Source organism: Manis javanica, chromosome 3 (genome assembly GCF_040802235.1).
Source record: "Manis javanica isolate MJ-LG chromosome 3, MJ_LKY, whole genome shotgun sequence".
Taxonomy (NCBI): domain Eukaryota; kingdom Metazoa; phylum Chordata; class Mammalia; order Pholidota; family Manidae; genus Manis; species Manis javanica.
Genome location: NC_133158.1, coordinates 34,878,844 through 34,905,000, shown reverse-complemented (window position 1 = coordinate 34,905,000; position 26,157 = coordinate 34,878,844). Strand labels below are relative to the sequence as shown.

The 26,157-nt window shown below is 52.7% G+C and overlaps 1 protein-coding gene across 3 annotated transcripts in view; it reads right to left on the bottom strand.

Annotated features, from left to right (window-relative positions):
* WNT7A (Wnt family member 7A) overlaps positions 1-26,157 on the bottom strand; it is an 82,303-nt gene that overhangs the window by 42,313 nt on the left and 13,833 nt on the right. For all 3 annotated transcript variants that reach the window (XM_017671658.3, XM_037024030.2, XM_017671657.3), the window contains exon 3: positions 18,254-18,525. In XM_017671658.3, coding sequence (XP_017527147.1) covers positions 18,254-18,525 — 272 coding nt within the window. The remainder of the gene's footprint in view (positions 1-18,253; positions 18,526-26,157) is intronic.

Genomic DNA, 26,157 nt, shown 5'->3' with positions numbered 1-26,157 from the left:
AGTGCAGATGTGTGCCCCTCACTGCGATCACACCCGACACTACCCCTCCCACAACCTGACCACAAAATGTTTTTAAGATGGTGGAGGAATCTGAATCCGATGGGGTGTGATATGACATCAAGGGATCATTCATGTTGTACCTAGTAATAACAGTATTGTTATGTTTTTGTAAAATCCTATTGATTAGATACACACACACAGAAGAATCTGTGGGTAGAATAACACAATACCTGGAATTTCCCCTAAATTGTTCCAGTTTGGGGGCTCTTGGGTGGAGACTAAAATGAGGTTGATGGCTATGGCCAAATTTTGGGGTTGTGAAGTTGGGGGTTGGGTGGGTGGAGCTCATTATACTCTTCTTTCTCTACCTGCCCCTTAGTTGTCCCCTTCTACCTCTTTGCCTCATCTCCTTTGTTCACTCCACTCCAGCCATAACGGGTTCCTTGCTGTTTCTCCAACACACCACACATGCTCCTGCCCCAGGGCCTTTGTACTTGCAGCCCTCTGCTTGGAACGCCTCTTCCCCAGTCTGGACACAGCATCCCCACTCATTTCCCTGGGGCCTTTCCAAGGACACATTCCCTGACCCCTGTCCTGGTTCCTTTTGCTCCCTAATGTGTCAGATACCGATCTGACATAGCACACATTTTCTTTGTCTGGTTTCTCTTGCCTCTCACTAGAATGTAAACTGCCCAAGGGCAGGGACTTGATCTGTCTGCTCCCTGCATGTCCCTAGTACCTAGACTGGTGCCCAGAACATAGTTGGTGCTCAGTAAATACTTGCTGAGAGCAGTAACATTGGACCCCGATCAGAGTGAGTTGGTGGGGAAATGGCCCCCTGAGCTGAGAACAGGACATCGAGGAGGACTTGGCTGGACAGAAAAGAGGAAAGGGCAGGCCAGGCCCAGGGAGCAGCGTGGGCAAAGGCCAAGGGCAGAAGGGAGCAGGGAGCATCCAGGAAACAGGAAGGAGTCCAGTGGGTCACGCTAGGGGGCTGGCCCAGCCTCCGGATGAGACAGAGGGCCTCTTGGCATTTGACAAGTTCCCTCCGGCAGCCACGTGGAGGACAGACCAGAGCCTGAGCAGGTGCAAGAATTAAGATAGGGGCTCAGCACGGCAGAACCACAGGTGAAGGGCCAGGAAGCACATGGAAGTCAGAGGGCCACCTGCCATTTCCCAGAGGAAGGTCCCCATGTTCCCACTTTCACAGAGAATCAACTATAAAGTGCCCAGCTGATGAGCACTGAGCCAGCACCCGTGGCACCTGCTGACCTGTGTGGCCACAGCCAGCTCCGTGGGGATGCAGAGCCAGAGGACCCGGGCACAGCTGGTGCCTGTGTCTGTCCAGACCCTCCTTCTCTCGGGACCCAGAGACCTGGGCTCTTTCTGGGACAGCCCTGAAGACAGCGTGGACTTCAAGTATGTGTGGTAGCTAACCACAAGGACGGTGCCACCGTCAGAGGAAGGTATCCACACAAAACTTGTGCGTGAATGTCCACAGCAGCAGTAGTCATAGTAACCAAAAGGTAAAACAATCCGTATGTCCATCAGCTGTTGAATGGATAACCCAAATGTGATCTGTCCATAGAGGGGAACATTACTCAGCCATAAACAGCAAAGAAATACTGACACACATCACAACGTGGAGGAATCCCAAAAACGTGAAGGCCAGTGAAAGAAGCCATGTTGTATGATTGCATTTATATGAATGACCAGTATTGGCAAATCAATAAAAGACAGAAAGCAGATTAAAGATTGCCTGAGGCCAGGGAAGCAACAGCTAATAGGTATGTGGTTTCTTTTTGGGGTGATGAGAGTTCTAAAATTAATTGTGGAGATAGCTGCACAACTCTGTGAGTCCCCTCTATGACCCTTAACGCCAGGCATTTCTGAACCTCACTGAGCATGCCTGCCTCAGGGCCTCTGCAGCTGCTGTTCCCTCTGCTGACACCTTCCTCTGGTTCCTCACCCCTAGCTCTGCCCCTCAAAGCAATCCGAGCTGCTGCCCGGGGGTCCTCCCAAGCACTCAGGGCGCTTGCCTCTCCCCTCCCCACCTAACTGTCGGCTCCAGAAATGCCTTGCCCTCATCTGTGTTGTTCGGGAAGCATCTAGAAGAGGCCTGCCTTGCAGGAGACGCTCAGCAAACGTTTACCGAATTAATGGGTGAGTGAATGAATGAATCCGCCCTGGCTCAGGAGTCTGGATGGCCATTTCCTTCATCTTATTAATATTAATAAGGCCCTGACTTAATCCACACAAAATCAAGGTTGAAGCCCCAAGGAGGGGCTTTGGGACAAGGGAAAGGGGGTTGGATGTTCCAGAGCATGGAGGAAGGACTCAGGAGCCAGACCACGCTGGCCGAACACCCTCTGTACCCCCGGCCCTGACCCCAGTAAGACCCTGCCTGGGCCACCAGGTCCCAGTGAAGCCCTCTGAGCCCCCATCACAGAACAGAAGCTCCCTTTGTGTTGGTGTCCAGGAGGGTGGGCTGGCCTGGCCCGAGGTCCCCTGCTGCCCCGCAACCAGCCCAGAGGACATGGGCGCACAGACACCTCCCCTGAGATATCACTTTTCCTGCCCCTGGTGGAGTCAGGTTTTTTCCAGCCAGGCTACTGGGAAAAACACTCTGGGTTATCTCTACCCCCCGGCAGTTTCCAGAGAGGTGGGGTGGGGCCTCACCCCTTCCCACCAGCAGAGGGGTGGTGAGGAATGACTGATTCCTCCCAGCTCTGAAGCTTTGAGGGGCTGTGACCCAGAGCTCCAAGGGACTTGGGGTGGTGTCTCGGTCCTGCCACGAAGGGCTGTGGGGCTTCTGATGCCCACACTCCTGGTCATCTCTGAGGCTCTGTCAGCGGCATGTGGGCTGGCCCCGTGTGTCTGGAGGAGCACAGGTGGGCCTGGGAGGTCCTCTGAAACCATGTCATGCTGAAGGAACAGGGCCTCTTATATCAAAGAGGTTTCAGCGTCATGCCTTGAGGTCCCTGCTCTGCCACCTCCTGGTTGGGCGGCCGTGGGAATATCACATACAGTCTCTGAGACTGGCTCTCCAACAAGAAAAACTGGGGTTAAGAACAACAACCATCTCAGGGCTGCTAACTGAGGCAGAGTATGTGAGGTGCCTGCCACACGGGAGGGGCTAGAGGAGAGGGCTTCAAGGAGACCTGGTTGGGACATGCGAATACTTGCAGGACTGTTCTCTGCAGAGGATACCCAGGGAGAAGCTGGCTCTTTCTAGTTGTCTTACTGAGGCATCTCCCAGCTGAGCGCCTGCAGGGATGGAGCGCGCTTCCCAGAGGGGGGTGAGTTCCCTGTCACCAGAGGTATTCAAGCCAGACTGAAATCTGTGCCCTGCAAGATGGGAGGCCACCAGCCGCCAGAGAGCTTGAACTGTAGCTTGTCTGAACTGAGATGTGCTGTAAGCGTAAAGCAAATGCCAGATTTCAAAAACTTATTAGTGGGGGCAGGGTGGGGAATAGAACGTAAAGTATCTTGGTATTTTCCTGTTGGTTACAGATGAAAATCACAATTTTTGGACATATTAGATCAAATGAAATATCTCATCAAATTTAACGTCACTCTTTTCACCTTTTCAACGTGGGTACTAGAAAAATGTAAATTACGTATGTGGCTTGTATTGATTTCTATTGGATGACGATGGCCAGAACCCTTGCCGCCCAGAGTGTGGCCCCAGGACCAGCAGCACGCTGTCCCCGGGAGCTCATCGGAAATGCAGGCTCTCAGGCCCCACCCCAGGGATCTAGGGAATCAGAAGCTGCATCTTCACAGGCTCCCCTCCCTAGGTGATTTGTGTGTATGTGTTAATTTGAGACCCCCTGTAGACACCTTGGCAGGAGGTCTGGGGACCCTCGCAGCAGGGGGGAGGGGGAACAAATGGCCTGAAGTCCAGCCCGCATTCTATGCAATACTAATGAACCGGGGCCTTTTCCCGGAGCCTCCCACTTGGTCTGTGAGTCCTTTAAACCCAGCTTTCTCGCCAGGAAACAAACGCAGACTCTCAGTAGAAAAGGGCGGCTTACCAAGGAACTGGGCTCCCTTAAAAATGAACAGTATAGCGCAAGATGCCTTTGGTTGGCATCCTGTGACTTTTTAAAGACCAGGAGATCATCTCAGAAAACAACCGAGGCAAAAAACCAAACAAATTCACCCACTCCCCCTAAATTCCTCCTTTTTCTCTCTGAAAACTGGGCCCACAGGCATTAAATAGCACTAAATATAGAGATGGTGAGCAAGTATATCACTCAGAGGTGCCACATGTTGCCCTGGGCCTGTTTCACGGTTGAGTTGTAAACCATTGAGAGCTGAGAGCTGTAATTAAAATGCTGACAGCCTCCCAACTGTGAGCAGGCCAGGAGCAGCTGGGCTGGGAACCCAGGGGAGGCGGGTGGCGAGGGTGGTGCCTTTCCACCTGCAGAGTGGCCCAGGGTCAAGGTCTGACGTTGGGCTTTCCAAGGCACAGCAAACCCTAGGCTCCTCCTAGGGTCCATCTTCCCTGAGCCCCCACTCCTAAACACACCAATCTGTGCCCGCATCTCCGGCCTCCCTCGCCCTCGGTGAGAGATGCAGTGGCCTCTTGGCCTCAAGCTCTGGTACTTAGTCGCTCCTCTGTCTCCAGTTCTGTTCTGGTGTGTGGCTCACATCCTCACTTCCAGTTCGGAGCCCACCTTCTCAGAGAGGCCTCTCCTGCCTACCTAATATGCCCCCCTCTATCATCTCTGCCCTCTCACCCTGCTCTATTTTTTCATCGTTCGTTTATTCCTGACAGTAGATTCTACGTAGATTAGATTATTTGCCCATCCTCTGCTTTCTCTCTGGAATGTCAGCTCCATAAAGACAAATACTATCTAATCCCAGAGCCGAAAACAGTACCAGACACATAAATATGGTGCTTAGTGAACATCTGCTGAATGAACGAATGCGTGGATTTCCATCCCTTTCTTTCAGCTGGTCTGGTGATCTCACTGGGAGAATGTGCAACTTGCCAGCAATGAGCTCAGCTTTTTACCCACTCATTCAGACAGCCATCATTCCAAATACCCATCTATGCACCCATCCATCCATTCATTCACCTGTCTGTCCATATAACCACTAATCCATCCATCCTCCCCAACACTATTAATCTGTCCACCTATTCATCCATCCTTCCAAATACCTATCCATCCAACAATCTTTTCGTATCTATGCTATGTCTGACCATCCACCCACCCACCCACCCACCCAACCACGAAGCCATCTAAGGTGGTTGGACCTCTTGTACTGGGGTCCCACCATCCCCCACACTCCCCTTTGCCAGATCTAGTTCATGCCATCATAAAGACATGCAGTAGTTCACCCTTTCCCTTTATTACAATGTAAGCACCTCAGAATTGTGAACGCAGAAACTATGTCTTATTTATCTCTGATTTCCAGTGCCTGAGACACTGGCTGATACTTAGTAGGTATCAGTGAACGTTTGCCAAGTAAATACATTTTTCTTTTCACCTTACTTATTTGTTCTGCATTTTTGCATAAACTGGGAGCTCCTTGATGGCAGAGACCTTTTTCAGTCATCTGTTGTTCTTGCACCCGACGCAAAGAATACACGCTATAAATATTTAATTATTGAGTAAGTGCATGAATGCACAAAAGAGAGGAACTATAGCAAGAGCATAGATTCTGGAGCCAGACTGCCTGGATTCAGATCCTGGCTTACTATTTATTAGCTGTGTGACCTTGAGTGAGTCAGCGAACCTCCCTGTGCCTCATTTGTGAAAAGCAGATAATAATAGTACTTACTTCACTGGGTTCTTATGAGAATTTTGAGTTAATATATATGAAGCAGTTAGAATTCTGCCTGAAGTACAAAAAGGGCTACATAGGTGTTTAAAAATAAAATCTCTATTTAAAGCTGGCCCATAGGAACACATATTGAAGGCACAGACCCTTGAGTTTCAAAGGTGAAAAGGAAGCTCCTGTTTGAGCTGTGCTGTTCCCACAACAACCAGTAACTTTTCCCAGTCACATCAGGATCATTTGGTGACTACCAATGTCATGTCAGGTGCTTATAAGTGCTATGGAGAAGAAGAACACATGGAAGGGGGCAGGAAGTGGTAATGCAGATGCAAGGGCAATTGCAAATAGGGTGGCCAGGAAAGGCTTCCCTAAGAAGGTGATATTTGAACAAAGACTTGAGGAGGTGAGGGGGTAAATGTCTGGAGTGTGAGCATTCCAGGCAAAATCAATAGCAGGTGCAAGGGCCCTGTGGTAGGGATGTACCCAGTGTGTGTGGGGAACAGTGTGGGCAGAACAGACGAGCAAAGGGGAAGTGGAAGATGAGGTCAGAGGCTCACAGGACCCCTGTCATTCAGGGCCTTGTTGGACATTATAAAGACTTCAGCACCTGCTGAGTGAGTTGGGAGCCATTGTGAGTTGTAAGCAGAGGGAGAATGATTTCACTTACACTTGAAAAGACTTTAGGGGGCCCCAGGTGGAAGTGGGGGACCAGTTAGGAGGTTGTTTCACCACGTAGGGAAGAGGTGATGATAGCCTGGGCCCTGCAATAAGGGGTGCAGGTCATTCAAACAGGAAAATTCTGGATAGATGGTGTAGGTAGAACCAACATATTGAATGTGGGGTATGAAAGGAAGAGTCAAGGACAAGCCAAGGGCTTTGGACTGGACACCTGGAAGGACAGCTGGTATTTCACAGGCTCGGGTGGGGATGAGGGCAGGAGCACGTTTGTGGGGTGAGATGAGCAGTGAGCTTTGGGACAGGGGGCTCCATGAGCCAGCAGACATCCCGGAGCGGGGAACAGGAGGCGGCTGGGTGCATGATGCTTGAGGTGTGGTGGGCGGCCTGGGCTGGAGGGTGGACTGGACAGCTTTGCCAGTCCCAGAACATGGTGTGTACTGGGGTATCTGGGGCATGGGGCTGCAAAGGACAAGGGCCGGGCCCCCTCCCAAGGTGGCCACTCGGACCCCACTGACACCCCCAGGTGGATGTCACCTGTCGTGGAGTGGGGGGACCAATGTGGCATTGCAATGACTTGATCCCCTTTTAACTGTCTCTGTTCACTAAAGTGACAAATCTCAATGAGCTTCTGGACACCTTCTTTGCAGTCCTTCCAGCATGCCATGTTGCTGGTATATGAGGAAAATGGAGTTTTAGAGCTGGAAAGATCCTTAGGAATAGAATATAGGCATGAGAACCTATGTGTGGATTTTACATTACTCCTACCTTAAATCACAAATAACAATATTCACAATAGCAGCTACTGTTTTCTGAGGACTCACCAGGCAGGAGACCATGGGACTCCGCATGATGGCCATTATTTCATTCGATCAGGAGTACAAACTACTGCCTTTTTCCCAGCAAGGACACTGAAGCTCAGAGGAGGGCTGTCTGAGGCCACCAGCAGAGAAGTTTATTACAGCTCTTTCTGTAGCCATGTCATTCCTGTCTCCCAGTGCACCTAACATCCCGCAGAATCAGAGACACAGAGGCTGGGACAGGCCCTCACCTCAGATACACTGCAGGGACGACCCAAGGAAGACCCTTGGCCAGGCAAGGTGTCCTTCCTCAGGACTTAGCCACACCTGGATTTTTTTCCTTGAAGGACAAGGAGAAAGTGCCAGTTCCTCCATATCCCTGGGCCATGTCTCATTCCTCCCTCCCTCCAGGACCCCTCCCCTGCCTTCCCCCCTCCGCTTGGCCCCCTCTCCCCTCATCCCAGCAGATTTGATAACACCCAGGAGCCCTGGTGCCCCTCCAGAGGACAAAGGCTGCAATTGTCTCTGGTGGTGCCTTTTGACTTGGTCCCACCGCGGTGTAACCGAGCCCCTCGCTGCGCTGCCCCTCCCCACCTCGGTCGGTTTCCCGTGAGTCCCCCGCCCCAGCTCGGCAGCCACGCTGGGAATTCCTTCCCAATGCAATCAGAGGGCCACGATCTGAGACCCCTCCTGGGCTGGTGGGGGCCGGGGAGTGGAAGGATCAGCTCCCACCACTGCTGGGACCTTTCCCAGCCCCCTTAATGGCAACACTGTGGTCTGTACCCACGGCCGCTCTGACCCACAAGAACTTCTGTGATGATGCAGCTGTGGTGGCCACAGGCCACATGTGTCTCCCTAGCACTTGGAAGGGGCCCTGAGGACCTGAATGATTTATCTTCTTTATTTGTAATTAATTTACATTGAACAGCACAGCTTCAAGTACCCCATGTCCCTGAGAGCACCTGCTGTATGCCAGGCTCTGGGCTGGGCTGCCTGGAAAGACAAGGAGGGCTCAGCAGGGGTGAGGATGTGCCCCTGCAGGCTGCCTTCACCAGGCTGAGCAAGCCCAGGAGCTCTCTCAGAACAGGAGGTGCCCCAGCTCTCTGTATTGCCGAGGAGGGGCGACATGCAGACGCCTCCTCCGTGCAGCCAGGCTCCTTCCTGGCCCGGAGTGTCCTCTCCCCGGCAGAGGGCCATGGCCTGAGGACTGTCCCAAGGCCACGGTGATGGGAGTGGGCGAGGACTCACAGTGCCTGAATACTCCACAGTCCCCCAAATTCCAGATAGTGGGGCCTTTTGGGGGCTGAGGACTGCAGCATCTCCAAGTTCCCCAAAACGGGATCTGAGAATCGTAGGATAACATTTTTGAACCACAGTACATCAGAACTAGGGGTGGGGATAAACACATCCACTTCCAAGAACCCCTGGGGCTGGCAACACTTGAGTGGTGCAGGATTGAGTCTGAAGCCAGATCTGCTAGGGTTCAGGTCAGCACCTGCCAGCTGTGTGGCCTTGGGCAAGTTTCTTAACATCTCTGTTTCTCCATTTCTCCATTTGTAAAATGGAGAAACCAGAGAATGCTCATAACCTCATTGGACTATTGTGGGGATTAAATTAATACATGCATCTCAAGTGCTAATATTAGAACTGTGTCTTTTTCCTCCCTGCCCTCTCGCTGATCTCACTTTCTGGTAGCATGTTCTTTCTGACCAGGGCTGAAACTTGCATCTTCCTTACATGCTTCTATTTCCTGAGTCCCAGTCCTGCTGCCATCCTCCACTGTACACCCCGCTCCCCCCAGCCCTTCAGTGACTAGGGCATAGTGACATGTCCCTGAGGCCCCCTCACCAAGCTGCTCCCTGGCCAGCATGTCCAGCTGTCTCCTCCAGGCCTGCCCCAGGCTGCCTGTGTCCATCCCAGGTTGGGGTGGGGAGGTGGTCTCAGAAGCCCACCCAGAGCCAAGTGGCATGCCAAGGCTAGGCTCCATGGAGCTGGGGGCGTGGGGCTGCCCTCTGTGGGAAGGGCTGCTCCTCCCCACCCCAGCCCCATGCCCTGTGGCCTCCCTATCTCATCCCCTCCCTTCTAGGCCCTGTCCACTGCTATCAGTGCAGCATCGGTGGCCGACCTGGCTAGGCCCCGAGTGTGCTGTGCCATCAGAGAAAACCAGAAAACCTCAGCCCTATGGGCCTCTCCACCCAGCCCTGGGCTGGTTCCCCTCCGCCCACCCCCACCTGGCAGCTCCTGCTACAGGCCCCTCCTGGCTCCTTCCTCTGGGCTGGGGCACCCCCACTGGTTGTCCCTGATGGACGTCCCAGCCCCCACAGCAGCCCCTCACCTGGGCAGCCACAGGGAGCAGGAGGGAGGTGGAGCCGAGAGCCAGGCCCAGGGGACAGACCCCACCCTCCCCTCTGGGCATGTGCAGCCTTGGCAAGGGCCCTCTGTGTCTGCTGTCAGTTTCTCATCTATGAAATGGGCCCAAGGAGAGGAGAGTCTCCACTTCTAAAATAATTCTGTAGTTCTCGGCACCGTCCAGAGGCCACAGTCCCCCACAGGACAGAGAGGCTGTGTAGGGCTGCCAGGGTGGCGCGTAAGTGGGCAGAAAGACGAACTCTGACTTGAAACACACACTGTATAAAAAAGTTCATTCAAAACAGATCACAGAACCTTGAGGGCATTGTACTAAGTGAAGTAAGCCAGTCACAAAAGGACACATACTGTGATTCCACTTCTTGAGGTCCCCGGAGTCATCACATTCATAGATAGAAAGTAGCGCCGGGGCTGCTGGGGGGCTGAGGGAGGAGGAGGGCGGTAGAGTTTCTGTCTGGGAAGATGAGAAAGTCCCAGAGGTGGGTGGTGGGGAGGGCTGCACAGTGAGATGGATGTACTTAATACCTCTGAGCTGCACACCTAAGCATGGTTAGAATGGGTACGTTTTATGTCACATATATCTTACTACAATTAGAAATAAATTATTCAAAACAAATTTCAGAGAGAACTAAACCTTTGTTGATTTAAAATCAATCGGTTAAAAAATGAATCACAGACTTAAATGTAAAAGTAGAAAACTTAGAAAAAAACATAGGGAAAATCTTTGGGATCTAGGGCTCAGCAAAGTGTTCTTAGACAACACCAGAAACACCTTTCATAAAAAGAGAAAGTGATAAATTGGACCTTTTCAAATTTAAAAACTCTGTAGAAGACCCAAAAAGAGGATGAAAAGACACACCACAGACTGAGAAAAAAAATACCGGCAAACGTGTCTGACAAAAGACTAGAATTTAGAATACGTAAAGAAATCTCAAAAATTCAATGTTAAAAATATAAGCAGTCTAATTAGACAACAGACGTAAGCTGTGAAGAGATCTGTTCATATCCACTGAAGAGGATACACAGATGGCAGGCAAGCACACAGAAGGATGTTCAACTTCAGTAGCTCTTCGAGAAATGCTAATTAAAACCACAGTGAGATATGACAAGCACCTGTCAAAATGGCAAAAATAAAGAACAATGACAACACCAAATGCTGGCGAGGATGCAGAGAAACTGGATCCCTCATACATTGCTGGTGGTGATGGAAATGGCACAGCCTGTCTAAATGAGTTTAACATTTTCTTACAAAGCTGAACCTACAACTCCATATGGACCAGCAACTGCACTCCTGGGCATTTATCCCAGAGGAAAGGAACCTTATGTTCACACCAAACCCTGTACATCAATGTTCGTTGCAGCTTTATTTGCAATTGCCTCAAACTGGAAACAACCCAAATGTCTTTAGAAAGGTAAACAGTTAAAGAAACTGTGGTACATCCATACCGTGAGCTACCACTCAGTAATAAGAAGGAATAAGCTATGGATAAACACACCTTGGATGAATCTGGAGGGGATTATGCTGAGTGAAAAAACCAACCCCAGTAGATTACATGCTATATGATTCCACTGATAAAACGTTCTTGAAATGATAAAATTATAGAAATGGAGAAAAGATTAGTGACTGCCAGGGATTAGGAGGGGGTAATGGAGGGAAGGAAGTAGATATGGCTCTAAAAGGGTAGCCCAGGAAACCCTGTGATGGGAATGGTCTGTGTTGTGACTGTTCCAATATCAATATCCAGGTTGTGATATTGTACTATGGTTTTGCAAAGCTATTGGGGAAACCAGGTAAAGGATACACAAGATCTTTCTGTATTCTGACAACTGCATGTGAATCTACAATATCTCAATGTAAGAATTTAAATTAAAAATATGAGAAACTCAGTAAAATTTGAATTTGAGGTAAACAATGAATAATTTTTTAGTACAAGTATGCCTCACACTTGTTCTAAATTTGGGATTCACTCATACTGAAAAATAATTTGTTTAACTCAAATGCAAATTTAATGGGGGAGTCACTGTATTTTATCTGGCACCCGACTCCTGGGAAGTTCCCCAAGGTAAGAGCAGATACTTGTCATTTCGTTCAATCACTCAACAAATAGTTCTTGAGCACCTCAGGCACTGTTCTAGGCACAGGGAATGCAGCTGTGACCTTACAGCATCCCTACCCCTCTGGTACTGACATTGTTGTGGGAGAACACAGGCAATAAAGACAGAGCTGTGCATATAAGATAATTTCACATGGTTAAGTGTTACATGGAAGATAAAACAGGGTAGTGTACAGAAACAGCTGAGGTGGATGTAAGGGAAGAAAGTCAGGAAGGGCCTTCCTGAGGAGACATCCAAGCAGAGAACTGAAGGAACAGAAGGAGCTTGTTATGTAAATATTTGAGGGAAGAGCATTGCAGACAAAGAAAACAGCATGTGCAAAGGCCCTGAGGCAGGAACAAGTTTGGCAGACTCCAGGAATGTGTGGCTGCAGACAAGATTGGTGTCCAATGGTCCTAAAAAACCTGTGTTCTCTCCCTCCCCACATGTCAGACCTGGAGGATTATTCTGAGACCATAAGGTCCCACCACGGAAGAGACTGAGGCCCCAGAGGCATGAGATTTACCCAAGGCTATCCCTGGTCCAAGTCCCTTAAATTCTGGCCAGAAGCCTTCCTGTCTGAGCAGGTGAGAGCCCACATGTGCACCTGGATTTAGGGCGGGAATGGAGCAGCCTGAGGAGGCCCCCTCACAGCCTGGTTTGGGCAGCTGACTTCAGGCCAGGCAGAGCCTGGCTCTTCAGGCCCTCGACATGCCGCTGCTGACCACTCTATCTGGTCAAATATGCAAGTGGCCCTCAGGACAGCAGAGGAAAATAGCTGAGCAAGCCTTATCTGGGCCCCACCCTGGTGGTGGGGGTAGTGGGGGTGCAGGTCGCTAGTGTCCCCTGACTCACAGGCCTGCCTGCACCCAGGGCAGGGTGGGAATGCAGCTCCCAGGAGCACCCAGACCAGACAGGGCAGGGCAGGAAGGGACAAGACCAGCACCCTCTGTGAGAAAGATACCGGGCAGGGCCTGGGAGGTGACGTCTCACTCAGGTGGAATTCCATCTGCCTGAGCTCACCTCCCTGGGAGCAAGCGGCACATTCCAGCAGGGCCAGCCCTGTCCTGGCCGGGCCCCCATCCCCAGGGCTGCCTCCCTTGGGCTCAGTCACCACAATCCCAGGAAAGGGTTGCTGAAATCCCGCCCTCCCCCAAGGGCCCCAGAGCTCCCCCAGCTTTGCTCTTAGTACCGAAGGTGCAATAGTGCCACAGAGGCCTCGGAGGCCAGGCCCCTAGCCCACATGACCACTCTTCGGCCTCCCACGCCCTCCTGCCCCAGGGCCTGTTCCCCCAGGGCTGTGCCTGGCTCTCCACCTTTCCCCCCTGAATGCTCCCTGGTGTCCGCTGACTCCCAGGCCTGCCTACAGCCAGGGCAGGGGGGGAGCTCAGCTCCAGGAGCACCCAGGAATTGGGCAGTCCTGCCAGTGCCAGGGCTTCAGTCACTGCCTTCCACTGATGGCTGCTAGGAAGTGGCTCCAGCCAACACCTCTCCCCAGAATTGAGATCCAGGCACCACTGGCCCCTGGGCACTCCCACCTGCTGCCCACAGGGTCTCCCACTCCCACGCCCAAAGGCTCCCCTGAGAATGATCACCCCCTGCTCCAGCTCCTGACCCCAGTGAGGGTGGCGCCCACCCATCTACCCTAAATGCAACCCAAGGGGAATCCCGCCTCTTCTAAACAGTTGTCCCTCCCGCCCACCCCAAGGCCCCTGCTGGGTCTGGGCATCAGCCGCCACCCTGCCGCCTTCACCCCACTCTCCACTCCATTCCAGAGGAGGCCAGGAAGCCACCCACAGCACACCCCTGTGAAAGCCTCCTCAGGAACCTGCAGCATAAGGGGAAGTCCCCACCTCGGCCTGGCGATCAAGGCCCTGTGTTTGGCCCAGCCCCTTCTGCAGCCTCACTACCCATTCTCCCCTCTCCCCAGGCACATGGAGCCCTCCACCCCAACCATGCTATTTTAGGACTTCATGCTTTCGTAAAGGCTGTTACTTCTGCCTGAACTCCCCTGCTTCCCACCTGCCTGGCCCACCTGGAGGACTCCTACTTATCCTTCAAAGCCCTGCAAAGGGGTCCCTTCCTCTTGTTCCTAGAGGTCTCCAGACTTCTCCAAGAGGAATCTACTCCCCCCTCTGAGCTCCATTCTGCATCTTCTGTGTTGCCTATCCCTATGGTGTGTAGCCCTGAGTTGTAATTCTGGTCCATCTTCTCTGACTCTCACTAGACTGAGCATCTTGAGGGCAAGAACCATGGTTAGTTCATCCCCACTGCCCAAAAGCCTGGGAGGAAATCACTCAAAGCCACAGAGATTGTGCCACCCAAAGAGTTCAATCCAAACGCCTCTGGCATCTCTCTCCCTCCCGGCCGAAGGTCTCACAATCCCAAACCCCATCCGTGAGCCTAATATCCTACAGGCCCAATCTGAACAGTCTGTGGCTTCAATGCAAAATATTACGGTCCTAAAATTCCAAGAATTCTGAAGTCTCCTCCCCAAGAGAGCAGTTGGCACCCCCCACTTCTCTCTTCTCACCCGGCCATTCTGATTTGACCCTGTGGACCACACACTTGCAGGAGATAACTAAGGGCGCCTACAGCAGGGCCCCCACCTGCCCTGCCTGCCGGCCCACATCTGTAGGTGAGCTCCGCCCAGGCTCAGGCCCGCAGTGCCGTTTATTCTCCCTCATGTGCCAGGTTAGAGTAGGCGGCTGGGCTGCCCTGGACTCCCTTCCTCAGACCTGCCACCACCTTTGCCCCTTGGGACGCGCACTTCCCTCCCCAACTCCCCCTGCCGCCTTTTCTCGCCCATCAGCCGCCAACAAGCCCCAGAGCCTGTGATCGGGTCCAGTCTTGTCTCCTCGCGGGAGGAGTGAGTGAGCCAGTGATAAACACATCTGTGATCCTTTCCAAGACGCTCAGCCAGGCGCAGCTGCAGGCTGGCTCCTTTTCTCCTGTGGGTTCCCCACTTCTGCTCTGCATGGGACCCATGGGAGCCTGTTGTGGGGGGAGGTCCTGGAGTAGGACCCCATGCCTTTGAATAAGTGGCACACTGCAGGATCCCGGGGCATCTCCTGTGTGTGATGTCTCCTGGTCCTGACCAGCAGGTTGAGGCTCAGTCCCATTTGACAGATGGGGAAATTGAGGCCCCAAGAAGGGATGTGACCCAGAGCTGATATATACCGAGCCTCACTTACCCCAGGTTGTCCTTTTCCCTGACCACTTGGGTATGTGTCTGGGTCCTGGCTGAGTGGCATGGCACTGCCCTGGGTGCCCAAGGGCCAGTGGAGACCCTCTCTGGGCTTCCATTTGCTCCCCACAAAGGGGCCAGACTGAGTTGCTCAGGCCTTTGCCTGTGTATACCTGAATTCTGCCTCTTGGCTCTGGAAAATACAGAGTGCCTGGTTGAACTGCTGCTCCAGGAAGCCACCTTTAGGGGTCCTCCCGAGCTGGAGTTAGGTAGGTGGGGGAAACTTCAGCTGAGTTCCCCTGAACTAGGAGATCCATTCCTGCTTGGAAACATCAAGGTGGGCCTGGCCTGCACTCTCCCCAGACTCCATTCCTGAGGCAGTTTCTATGATCTCTGTCCCTCTCCTGCTCCAGGACCATCGGGGGCCCCCCAGTGACCATAAGGCACACAGCTGTTTATCTTTCTTTATGTAGAATGCCTCTATGCCAGGCTCTGGTGCACAGCTGTGACTGAGACACATAGGGTCTCCTTCCTGTCAAACTTATTGTCTAGGGAAGGGAGAAAGCCCCAGAACAAGGCACTATCTAAGAGAAGGCTAGGAAGGAATGGAAAGAGGAGCGTCTGTAAGGAGGGGACGTCTGAGCAGTAATTTGAACTTGGAGAAGGCAGCCACAGGAAGATCGGAGGGGACAATGCAAAGCCCCCACTCCCTGGCCTGGCAGGTGACCTTGCAGGCTCCCTGCCTGCTATTTCCCCCTGAGGGACCCACAGAACAGCCAGTGTGGACCCTGGACTGGGCCTTTGGCCAATACCTCCCCACACCATATGTTGGTTGCCTTCACCTCTCCTCTCTGCCCTCTCAAACCTCACTCATCTGTTGGGGCCCACCTCCTCCAGGAAGCCCACCAAGGTTGGCTTTATGACCTCTGAAAGCTCCAGCATCTGCATTACCCAGGAGCTGCCCTCAACAGCACCCATGACCCATCCCTGCTGGAGCTGTGTGACTTCACAAACTCTTTCCCATTCCATATGCACCAAACTTTCTCACCTATGCAAGGCATTCTCTCCTTTCATTCTCCCAGTGGTCCAACAAGCCACAGATAAGAAACAGGCTGGAAAGCCATTCGCTTTCCTTTGGTCTGCCCGCAGGGAGTTAGAGCTTCAAGGGGAGGAGGGAACCTGTGACCTGTGACCTCAGCCCTGAGGAGTGATCTGAACCCAGAAACAGTGAGGAATGAGCAGCAAAGAACCCCGGAGGGCTGTCCTGGCCCAGGGCAGGCGCTCCCAGCCACTGGACCCCACAGGTATGGCCTTCTAGTTTACATGAGGACCTCACCCTGGGGCAGGCCAGGTGAGCAGCTCTGCCTGTGTGACTCATGGAACAACTGGGGAGGTTCTGACACACAGGATGTGGCCAGAGGCTCGAGAGGCAGAGGGAGGAGAGGTGCCCTCAGCAGGCCTTGCTCCCCAGCAAGATGTGCACGCTATCCCCAACACCACTTACCAGACAGACTCCCTCCCGCATGACACATTGACACTTGCTTGCACAGCTTGTGATCACACCCGTCCTGTGCTGGGGACTGTGTGCCAGGCCTGGGGTGAGTGATCTGCTCGGCTCAGAGGACTCTCCTGCCAGTGCCCCTTCCTTCTTGGGCAGGAATGAATGACAGGGTTGGGATCTGAACCCAATGCCAGCCCGCGCTCTGAGCTCTGACCACTGAGCCACCACTGCAGTGCGTGGTATGCAAAGAATGTCGGCTCGAGAGCCAGAAGCACTGGGTTCAAATTCTGACTTTGCTTTTAGCTCTGGGAATGTCGGTACATGGCTTAACGGTGCTGTGACTCAATGTCTTCCCCGTGGACAGGGGATAATGACGATACCGTTTATAGGGGCACCGTGAGGACTGAGCAAGCTGGTACAGCCAGAGCTAGAGAATGCCCGGCCCATGGGCATGCTCTAATAGAAGGGCTGTGCCACACTCATCTGCCACCCTAGTGGGTGGTTCACGGCTCCCCAAGCTGATAGATGTATGTGTTTGAGCCTTTGGTGATCTTTCTTTTAGACCTTTTCTGTATTTTTAAAGAGTTACTGGTGACTACTGGTTTTGAATGCCAACACTTACAAATGAAGTGAACACATGTACAATTCTGAGTCTGAAGTCAGAGGGTCTGGCTGCCACAGGCCGCAGATAAGGACCCGTGGGTGGGGCCTGCGTTCCTTGGCCCAGCAGGCCCTGTGCCTGACTTCCCTTGTTCCTGTCACTCTTGTTCCTAACTGGCCCCTGCCAGGTACCGGCATTTGCGGCCCAGTAGCGCGTGCACACGTGCTGTCACTGCAGTGGAACATCCCCCACCCAGGCAGCATAGAGCCCCCCTCCCTGCTGCCCTGGCTTACAGACCTCCCTGTGGACCTCCCACCTGACTCAGAGCCTTTGATCTCCCAATACCTCCTGGGCCTGGGGGCTGCAGAGTGGGCGCCCAGCACTTCGGCCTTCACAGGCAATTCCAGAACCCATTGCCAGCTGCAGGGCTCAGCCCTGGGCACTGCCTGAGCCAGGGAGCACTCACTCGGGTGCCCTGAGATGCCTGGCCAAGTGGCTGCTGCCTGAATACTTCCTAGGATGGGGGTCTCACTCCTTTCGCAGTATCTCAGTCTCTTTCTTGGTGGTGATGGCTTGCCCTCCTGCTGGCAGGACCTGCCTTTCAGCGACACACCCAACCCATGGGTGCTCATTCTGTACTCTGGACCTGCAGACCCAACTGTTCCCTTGCTTCAGGACAACCAGCTCCACAGGATGGGTGTCCAGCCTCCTTTATATTTCAAACACCTCCACTAGAAACATCCTGGAACACCCCTGACTCTCTTCCAAACTCTGCCCAGAATTCAGGAGTATCTGAGGAAGAAGTAAGGAAGGAATGGTCACCTCCTTTATTTCAAGTTCCAGATCTTGGTTAAGATGCCCAAGACGTGTTAGTGGCCCTGGCAACTGCTCCATAGGAATGACTTCTCTGGAACTCACTCAACCCAAGCCCATAATCAGAGTTTTATGGCTGATTTTGGACCCAAGGATAAAAATTCCCATCCATCCTTCTTTCCATCTTGCTGAGTAGCATCCAATTGGCTTTAACAAAGACTCAGTTTTTCAACCTTTCCAACAACTGACCAGCTTCACAGCACACACAGATCCTGACCAATGCAAATCTGTGACAGTCAGGCAGAATGAGGCTAAGGGCAGAGCCCTGAGGCTCACCGCCAGATACCCAGCCCCAGCCATTAAGAAGAAGCTGTGTGGAGGCATCTCTGCAAAGGGCCGCCCGGCCCCCCTCCCTGGCTGCCTACCTTTCGGCCTGCCTCGTTATTGTGTAAGTTCATGAGAGTCCGGGCATTCTGCTTGATCTCCCGGGCATCCACAAAGACCTTGGCGAAGCCGATGCCGTAGCGGATGTCGGCAGAGCAGCCACCCCACTTCCAGCCCTCGTCCCGCTGGTACTGGCCTTGCTTCTCCTTGTCGCAGCCGCAGTCGCTCAGATTGCCCTGGGTGCAGGCGGCCGTGATGGCGTGGGCCACACCGGCAGCAATGATGGCGTACGTGAAGGCAGCCTCCCGGCTCCCTGCAAGGAAAGTGGAAACACTGGGGTCAGGTCCAGGGGCAACCTGGGTGAGAAGGAATGCTGAGCTCCATGGGCAATGGCTCCACGAAGGTCGACTGAGCGCATGTTCCTTACCTCCAGAAACGCTCCGTGTGGCGACAATGACTGGACCCCCCATTATGCACACACCCACTCAGTCCCCAGTGCCTGCTGCCCTTGGGGAGTGGACTGGGCCACAGAGGAGAAAGGCACGTGGCCTGGGTGCCCAGCCTCCGGACGGTCAGGTGAGTAGACCCCTCTGGCAATTACCACCCAGTCCCCTCCACACTTGATGCGGCTGTATGAACTGTACATATTCAAATGCTCATGGCATCTGGTGAAAAACTAAAGAACATCGCTGGAACACCTGCAGTGTGAACAGGCCCCGGGGCCATGGGGTGGGGGCTTAAACTCCAGGAACATCAATCTCTGGCTCTCTGACTTCCAGCCAGGCCCCACCCTGTGTCTCAGTCTCCTCAGCTATGAAATGGGGACATAGGCATAGCATCTGTCTCATAGCTATGACGGAAAACTGTTAGAGCTTATCCGTGTAAAGCTCTCAGCTCTGTGCTGGCTCTTGCCACCTGCTGACACAGCAGCTCTTATTCTCATGGCCCCTGTTATCACTGCTGTGAGTCACCTGCCATTTATAGGTCCATCCCATCCTCTTCCCTGTGGACTTGCGAGCCTCTCCAGGGAAGCCTAGGACCTGGCCCTCTTCGTGTCTGCATCCTCAGGATTAAAGGAGAGAGTGCATGTGAAATGCTTAATCCAGGCAGGCCAGCTCACCAGTGTCCCTGGACTGGGCACTCAGGGAGGTGGAGTCTCTGCCCTCTCCTCTCCCAACTGCACCTCAACTTTTGGGACTTGCTAAGTGGATTAATTGGACACCAACTGCGTTTCTTACTGTACACATTACGGTATTGGTATTAGAAACCATGTGTGCACAACATGTGCCCACGGAGGGCCTGAGGCAGAGTAGCACAGATGGGCACCCACAGGATAGACGTGCACAGCCGGCCTCTGTTCTAGCAAATTGGCAGGCTGGATATCTGACCACACTTGTGTTATGTGAAATTAAGAAATGCTGCATAAAATCTACCAGTGTTTGGCCAAATTCACAGGAAGGCAAGGGAACCCATCGAGGCTATAAATTGGAGACGGAACTGAACCCCAGCAGGGCAGATAGGAACAGAACATGACCATCTTATGCTGCTAGGCTCTGCATAATAGGGAGCTTTCGAATGAAGACCACAGACAGGAGACCAGGCCTCAAGTCCTGAAGAGGTGGGGCCTTAGAAAGGTGATAACTTGATGGATGGACTCCCAGAGACAGGGTAGCCTGGGGTCTCCCAGAGTCCCAGTGGAGCTAGGCACCAGCAAGCAGGTCAGACCTGGCCAGAACAGGGGGTACAGGAGTGAGGAAACCAGCATCTCCAGTGAACTGGAGGCTTCATTCCTGCCTTTGCACAGATCCCATTCTCACATTTACCCCGTGCGTGCTTCAGGACTCCCAAACCAAGGGGAAAGACGGGTCCTGGGCAGTAATGCTCCAGGACCTGGAGCAGGAATATAAAGCCCCCAGGCACTAGCTCACACTAGAGCATCAAACACACAAGAAAGTAATGTACTAGGGACGGCCAACAGTGAGATTAAACCCTCAACAATGCCAGAGAAAAGAATAACCAGATAGAGGGTATAAAGAAAACCAGATAGCTGGTGGGAGAGGGGGAATCCCTGTTCCACTGCTTTCTGGCTGTGTGTCCTTAGGTGAGTAACCTCTCCTCTCCGTGCGGCAGTTCCTCGATTCTAAAATAGAGACAACAGCCGCCTACTTTATTAGGAAAGCTGAGAGGACTAGAAAAAAATTAACAAAGGCAAAGCATTTAGCACAGAGCCTGGTATGAGAAGGTGGCCCCAAATATTAGATGTATTACATTCTGTATTGATGATGGTGGTAACGGCTCCTTATGAGAGGGCTGTGAATATAGAGTGGGAGTTTTCATTTATCTTCATTCACAGCTGAGGAAACTGAGGCAGAGAGAAAGGTCAGGCCGGCCCAGACCACCCAACTGGGGGGCAGCAGAGCTGAGCTGCAGAGGCCCCCAGGTACCCCATGCAGACCAAGAGCTGTCCCCAGGGGTTAAATGACTCCACGGTGCAGCAGGCATGCTGGCAGACCCCAGCAGCTGAAAGGAGAGGGCGCCCCCCATCAGACTGAGAATGGAGGGTGCAAGTTGAGGAGGGGTGGGGGGCCTGGCTGTCCACTGAGATTGCCCTTCCCCCACGCTCCTCCCTGGGGGCGGGACCAGAGGCGGGCGGGGGCTACCCCCCAGACCCCTTTGTGGTCATTTGTGTGCCAGGATCCTCTGTGCAGCAGGTGTCGGGCCCTGGGTCTCTCTCTGCCCTCAAGCAGTGCGTGACGAAGCGGTGATGGGGACAGACAGCCAACTAAACACAAGGGCAGTGACAGTGGCTTCTGTTCCCAGGCATGTCCCCCATCCCAGCCCCTAGGTGAAGAAGGACAGCTGCACCCCAATATGTTTAACTCCCCTGAGCTCAAGGGGGATTCTCAGAGCAGAGTGGGCCAGGGCCTTCCCGTCCCAGCCAAGCTGGCCTTCACCTTGCCCTCTGAGGTGCAAAGGCTGTGGCTGAGGGGCCAAGAGACAATGAGCTGCACAGCTCTTGGTTTCAGAGCTCCCAGGGACCCAGGTGCTGGGGGTGGAAGTCCAGTGCTCCTGGATGCTAACGGGTCACTATTGACCCCTGCCAGTGACCCTGATGTTGGCCTTGCTCACTAACATTAAACTAGCCCTACTCGGTCCCACCTCCCTTTCTCCCTGTCCCCCCAGTGGTCCAGTGAGGAAACTGGCCTGGGCCTCAGGCTGGCCACGTAACTAACACCAGGCCTCTGACCTCTCTAAGGCTCTGTTGTTTCCTCTGTGAAATGGGCACAGTAACAGCACCCTCTCATCAGGGGCTACCGAGTGGGCTGTGCCACAGAACTAGGGGAAGGTGCCAGCACAGAGCCTGGCAAGTATTAAGTGCTCAGTAAGTGCCGAGCATTGTTATTGTCTTTGTTACTGCCATTATGACCACCGTTTGCCTCCTTGGGCTCCACAGTGCCCCGAAGGACAAGTCAGCCTCACACAGAGGCAAGTGTGTGGGGCTGATCCAGCGTGACTACCCAGCCAAACCTCAGGTTCCCGAGGGGGCAGGGACCATGTCTTCCTGCTCTCACTGTTTGCAATCCCCACTGTAATGGGGGGGTGGGGATGAGTGAATGAGAAGACCTGAGTCCCAGGTTCAACCCTGCCAGAAGCTGGATGACCTTGGGCAAGTCACTTAGCCTCTCTGAGCCTCCATTTCCAGATCTGTCACTATCATCAGACTTTGTGGGAAGAAGTAGGTATCAACTGGCATAGAGCTGTGCTTAAATATACCCTAGTGAGTATTACAGCGATTATATGATGACATTGCAGGTACACTATCAGGAGGTACAGAGAGAAACTCCCCAATTTACTTTTCTTCATAGCCCTCCTGCCATCATAGATTTATTTATTGTCTATGCCTCACACCATGCCTACCACACCAGTGCCCCTTTAGAATATAATCCCCTTCAAGGCAAGCACTTTGTCCTGTTCCCTGTTGTGTCCCTAGGGCCTGACCCCTAGTAGATACTCAGTAAATACCTGTTGTATGAATGGAAGAAAGAAATTTCCAAACAGCGGCCAGCAAGGCTGTGACCTTTACTTAGCACTTACTATTTGCCAGGCTCAGACCTAGGCTCTTTGGAAAAGTGAGCTCTCCTGTTCCTTGGGGAAACAACCCCAGCTGGGCTTCTGGGAGGGTCTGACCAGGCAGGTGTGGATTGGGATGAACTTTAGCCCATTCAGAACAATTTCCCCCCAGGGCATCAGCAGAGTTAGCCAGACAGAGGCTTGGCATTTTTGTGTTTTGGAGGTTGGGGGGAGAAGAGTCGAAAGAATGTAGGACAGGCGGTGACAGGCGCAGGGGGCATCTGGGGTGGACAGCTCCGAGAGCAGAGAAGCCAGCTCGACGCCCTCTGCAGGGAAAGGGCTCCAGGCCCAGAGAGAGCCCGTGTGACGGCCCCGACATGGTATAGCTGGTGGCAGGAACAGGTGAGCCAGGCAGCGTGGGGGGAGCTGAAGCCATAAAAGCAAGCGGCAGGTCCCACTGGCCCGCACCATCCTGCCCTGGGCAGAGGCCCTGCTGTCCTCAGAATCAGAGAACAGACTCCCACAGCCACAGACAGGAAGCCGATGGGTTCCTCCCGGAATGATAGGTTCACAGGTCAGGCAGCTTGCCCAGGCAGACCTTGGGGGATTGGAACCAGGTTCTCCTCGCTCCCAGCATGGAGTACCCACCCTCACCACCGCAGGTTCTCTTATCTCTCAATCCAGCCATATCCCCAGGTAGATGTAACATCCAGAAGCCCAGGGGGCTTCAGCTCAGAACTCGGATAAGACGGAGCTGGTCAGTCTGTCCTCTCTGCTCCTTCATTTGGGTGGCCCTGAGCAATGACCCCACCTCCCCGAGTCTCAGCTTCCCCATCTGTCAAACAGGAAACACCAGGAGAATGCTGCCAAGATGCCAGGAAGGTTCAGTGAAATCTGTGTAAAGAGCCCAGGCCCCTGGAAGGTGCTCAGTAAAGAGCCTTGTTATCACTGAGATGAAAATGGGGAGCCGGCCTGGCGCCCTCCACATGTTCCAGCTCCATAATGATCCCGGCAGGCACAGAGGAAATACACCCATGTCCGAGCTTACCCGGAAGATTCCATTCCACCGCCCTGTGCGGCTGCTGTAAATGGTCTGCACCGGAATATTATCTGGGTGTATTTACGGTATCTTACTGGAAACCACAAAGTGCATTGTATTTTTTTTTTCTTTTTCTATTTAAAGCCAATGGGTCAGAGAGTGAGCAATCTGCAGTGACACAAGCTGAAATATATGATGATTTGGAAAATATACAGATGGAAAAAGGTTGCTTTTGCCAGCCCTGTGGCATGGCACTTCACAGCCCTGCTGGGCTCAGAGTGCCACATCTGGCTGCCTCCATCCGGAGGAATTAGAGGGCCTCTCCAGGAGCAACCGGAAGAATCAGGGGGTGCAGAGAGTGTAAGTCTGGGCTGAGCCTGCCTAAGGTAACAGGCCCACTGAGCTGGAGCTGGAGGGAGGGCACGTGCAGGCCCCCAGCCTCCTCTCCTGCCTCAGTTCCATCCAGGGGTCTCCCTTTGCACCAGCAAGGCTGGAGCACACTGCTGACCATCAGTCAAGGGTCAACATCTGCGTCCATGCCTTTGCACATGCTATTCCTCACCCAGGAAATGTCCTTCCTTCCCATCTGCCTGGGGAGATGTAATGTAGCCTGGTGGTTTCAAACCAGGGCCCTGGAGGCTGATAAATCTAGGTTCACAGCCCAGCTCTACTTCCCAGTGGCAGGGCCTTGGGTGAGTTAACTGACCTCTCAAGGCCTCAGATGCCTCATTTGTAAAATGGGAATAATAAAATACCTGCCTCCTTAGGCTGTTAGGAGGATTAAATAAACCAAAGCACATGACAGGCTCAGCCTACACCTGGGGAGGGGTCAATAACCAGTAGTCTTATTAGATGCATTCCTGGTTGACCATATCCATCAGGATGCATACAGGTCTATTGTCCCCTCTCTGAGGGCCCTACCTGGTAATCCCCTCCCTTGTGGCCCAGCACCTTAGTTATCCTTATTTTGTGCTGAATTGAATTATTGGTCCCTTCCCACTAGGTTGTGGGGACTTGGCTTATTTATCTGCAAAGCGTCAACAGTCGAATGAATGAATGAATGAATGGCAGTGCGTATAAAAGCATGTGAGTGTGTGTGTGTCTGTCTGTCTACCATATGAAAGCTGGAAAGAGAACATTGTAACAAAAGACTCATCTCAAAGAATAGTGTCAGGAGAGCTAAAACCCAGGATGAACTGAGGCTCGCAAAAAAAAAAAATGCAAACGAGACAGAAAGTCCTTTGTTAGCTGTGTTCTAAGCAAGAATAGGGAAAGAATAGGTCTTTTGCTCCTGCAAGATGGCGTATTGTTAACAAATGGCAGAGAGAAAGTGGAGCTGGCCCGCCCCTTGCTTCTGTCTCTCTCACTGGAAAGGTCTTCAAGTCTGTCCCTCCAAACGGTCATTAGCTCACCAGACGTGTGCGCCGTCCACTTTCACAGTGTGAGATGGGTGAAAAGATGGGCTGGATCCCCAGGGGATTGCAGGCCCGGCAGGCTGCCCCGGGGGAGGGGAGGGGAGCTGCTCGAGTGACTGCTCGAGAGAGGTGGCAACAAATGACAAATGCATTGGGAGCCGGAGCCTAGAAATGCATCGCAGTTACCCAGTTTGCAGACAGAGGAGGGCGGACTCCAGGGCCTGAATCCTAGGTCATCTGTACTCATCCCTGGAAAAATTCCGGCAGGGGAGTACCCAACAGGAGGCCATGAGTACTTGGAAAAGAATGCAGCCACCCCCAGGAGCACACGAAGGGGAATCACATCTCTTTGCTGACACCAATGCTGAAGACATAGCAAATTTCTATATGTGCTAAGAATTTGATTATCTTCCCACATCCTGTCTCTCCCCTGAGACAGGGGAGATAAATTCTGACAACTCCGCTCCCGGGCAAACCCTGAGTCTGATACACAAAACCCGATGGGGTTGATTCATCCGCATCTTTCACCAGCCTCTTTCTGCCCTCCCTTCCCCAACCCCTAGAATCCAGGGGACCTGATCATTCTGGGTGTCCTGGCTTCTGGCGGGCTATCTGCAAGCCTTTATGGCTGCTTCTCCCTTGCCATGCCCTCCCTCTCCTTGGTTGTGGACCAGCCCATTGCAAGTCACCTCTGCAGGCAGCCTCAGGGTCACAGTCCACCTGCTCACCGCCCCAGGGCCTCCCCTCTTCTCAATCCCCAGAGCACATTTCAGCCCTGACTTTGCAGTCTGTCCCCTGTAGACAGTGAGTGCCCTGAGGGCAGAGCCCACGGCCAATTCAGCAGCCATGAACCACACAGAAGATTCCAGTAAACATCTGTGGGATGGGTAAATGAGTAAATGGGTGGCGCACAGGCAGGTGTGGTGTGTCCTCCCGTGAGCGCTGTAACTGACATGGATTCAACCAAAAACACCTAGAGCAAAATTTAATAAAGTTCTATGAGTGTGGGGAGGCACAGCCACTGTGGAAAACAGTATGGAGCTTCCTAAAAAAATTAAAAAAAGAACTACCACATGATCCAGCAATTCCACTTCGAGGTATTTATCCAAAGAAAATGAGATAACTATCTCAAGAAGATATGCATGTCCCCACATTCATTGCAGCCTCGTTGACAAAACCAAGACATGGAAGCAACCTAAGTGTCCATGATGGATGAATGGATAAAGAAAACGTGCTATATGTGTACAGTGGACTACTATTCATCTGTAAAATGAAGGAATTCCTGCCATTTGCAACAATATGGATGGGCCTTGAGGACATTATGCTAAGTGAAATAAGTCAGACAGAGGACAAATATATGGAGGATCTTAAAAAGATAAAAAACCAAACTAAAAAAAAACACTGTCTGTATCTTACATGT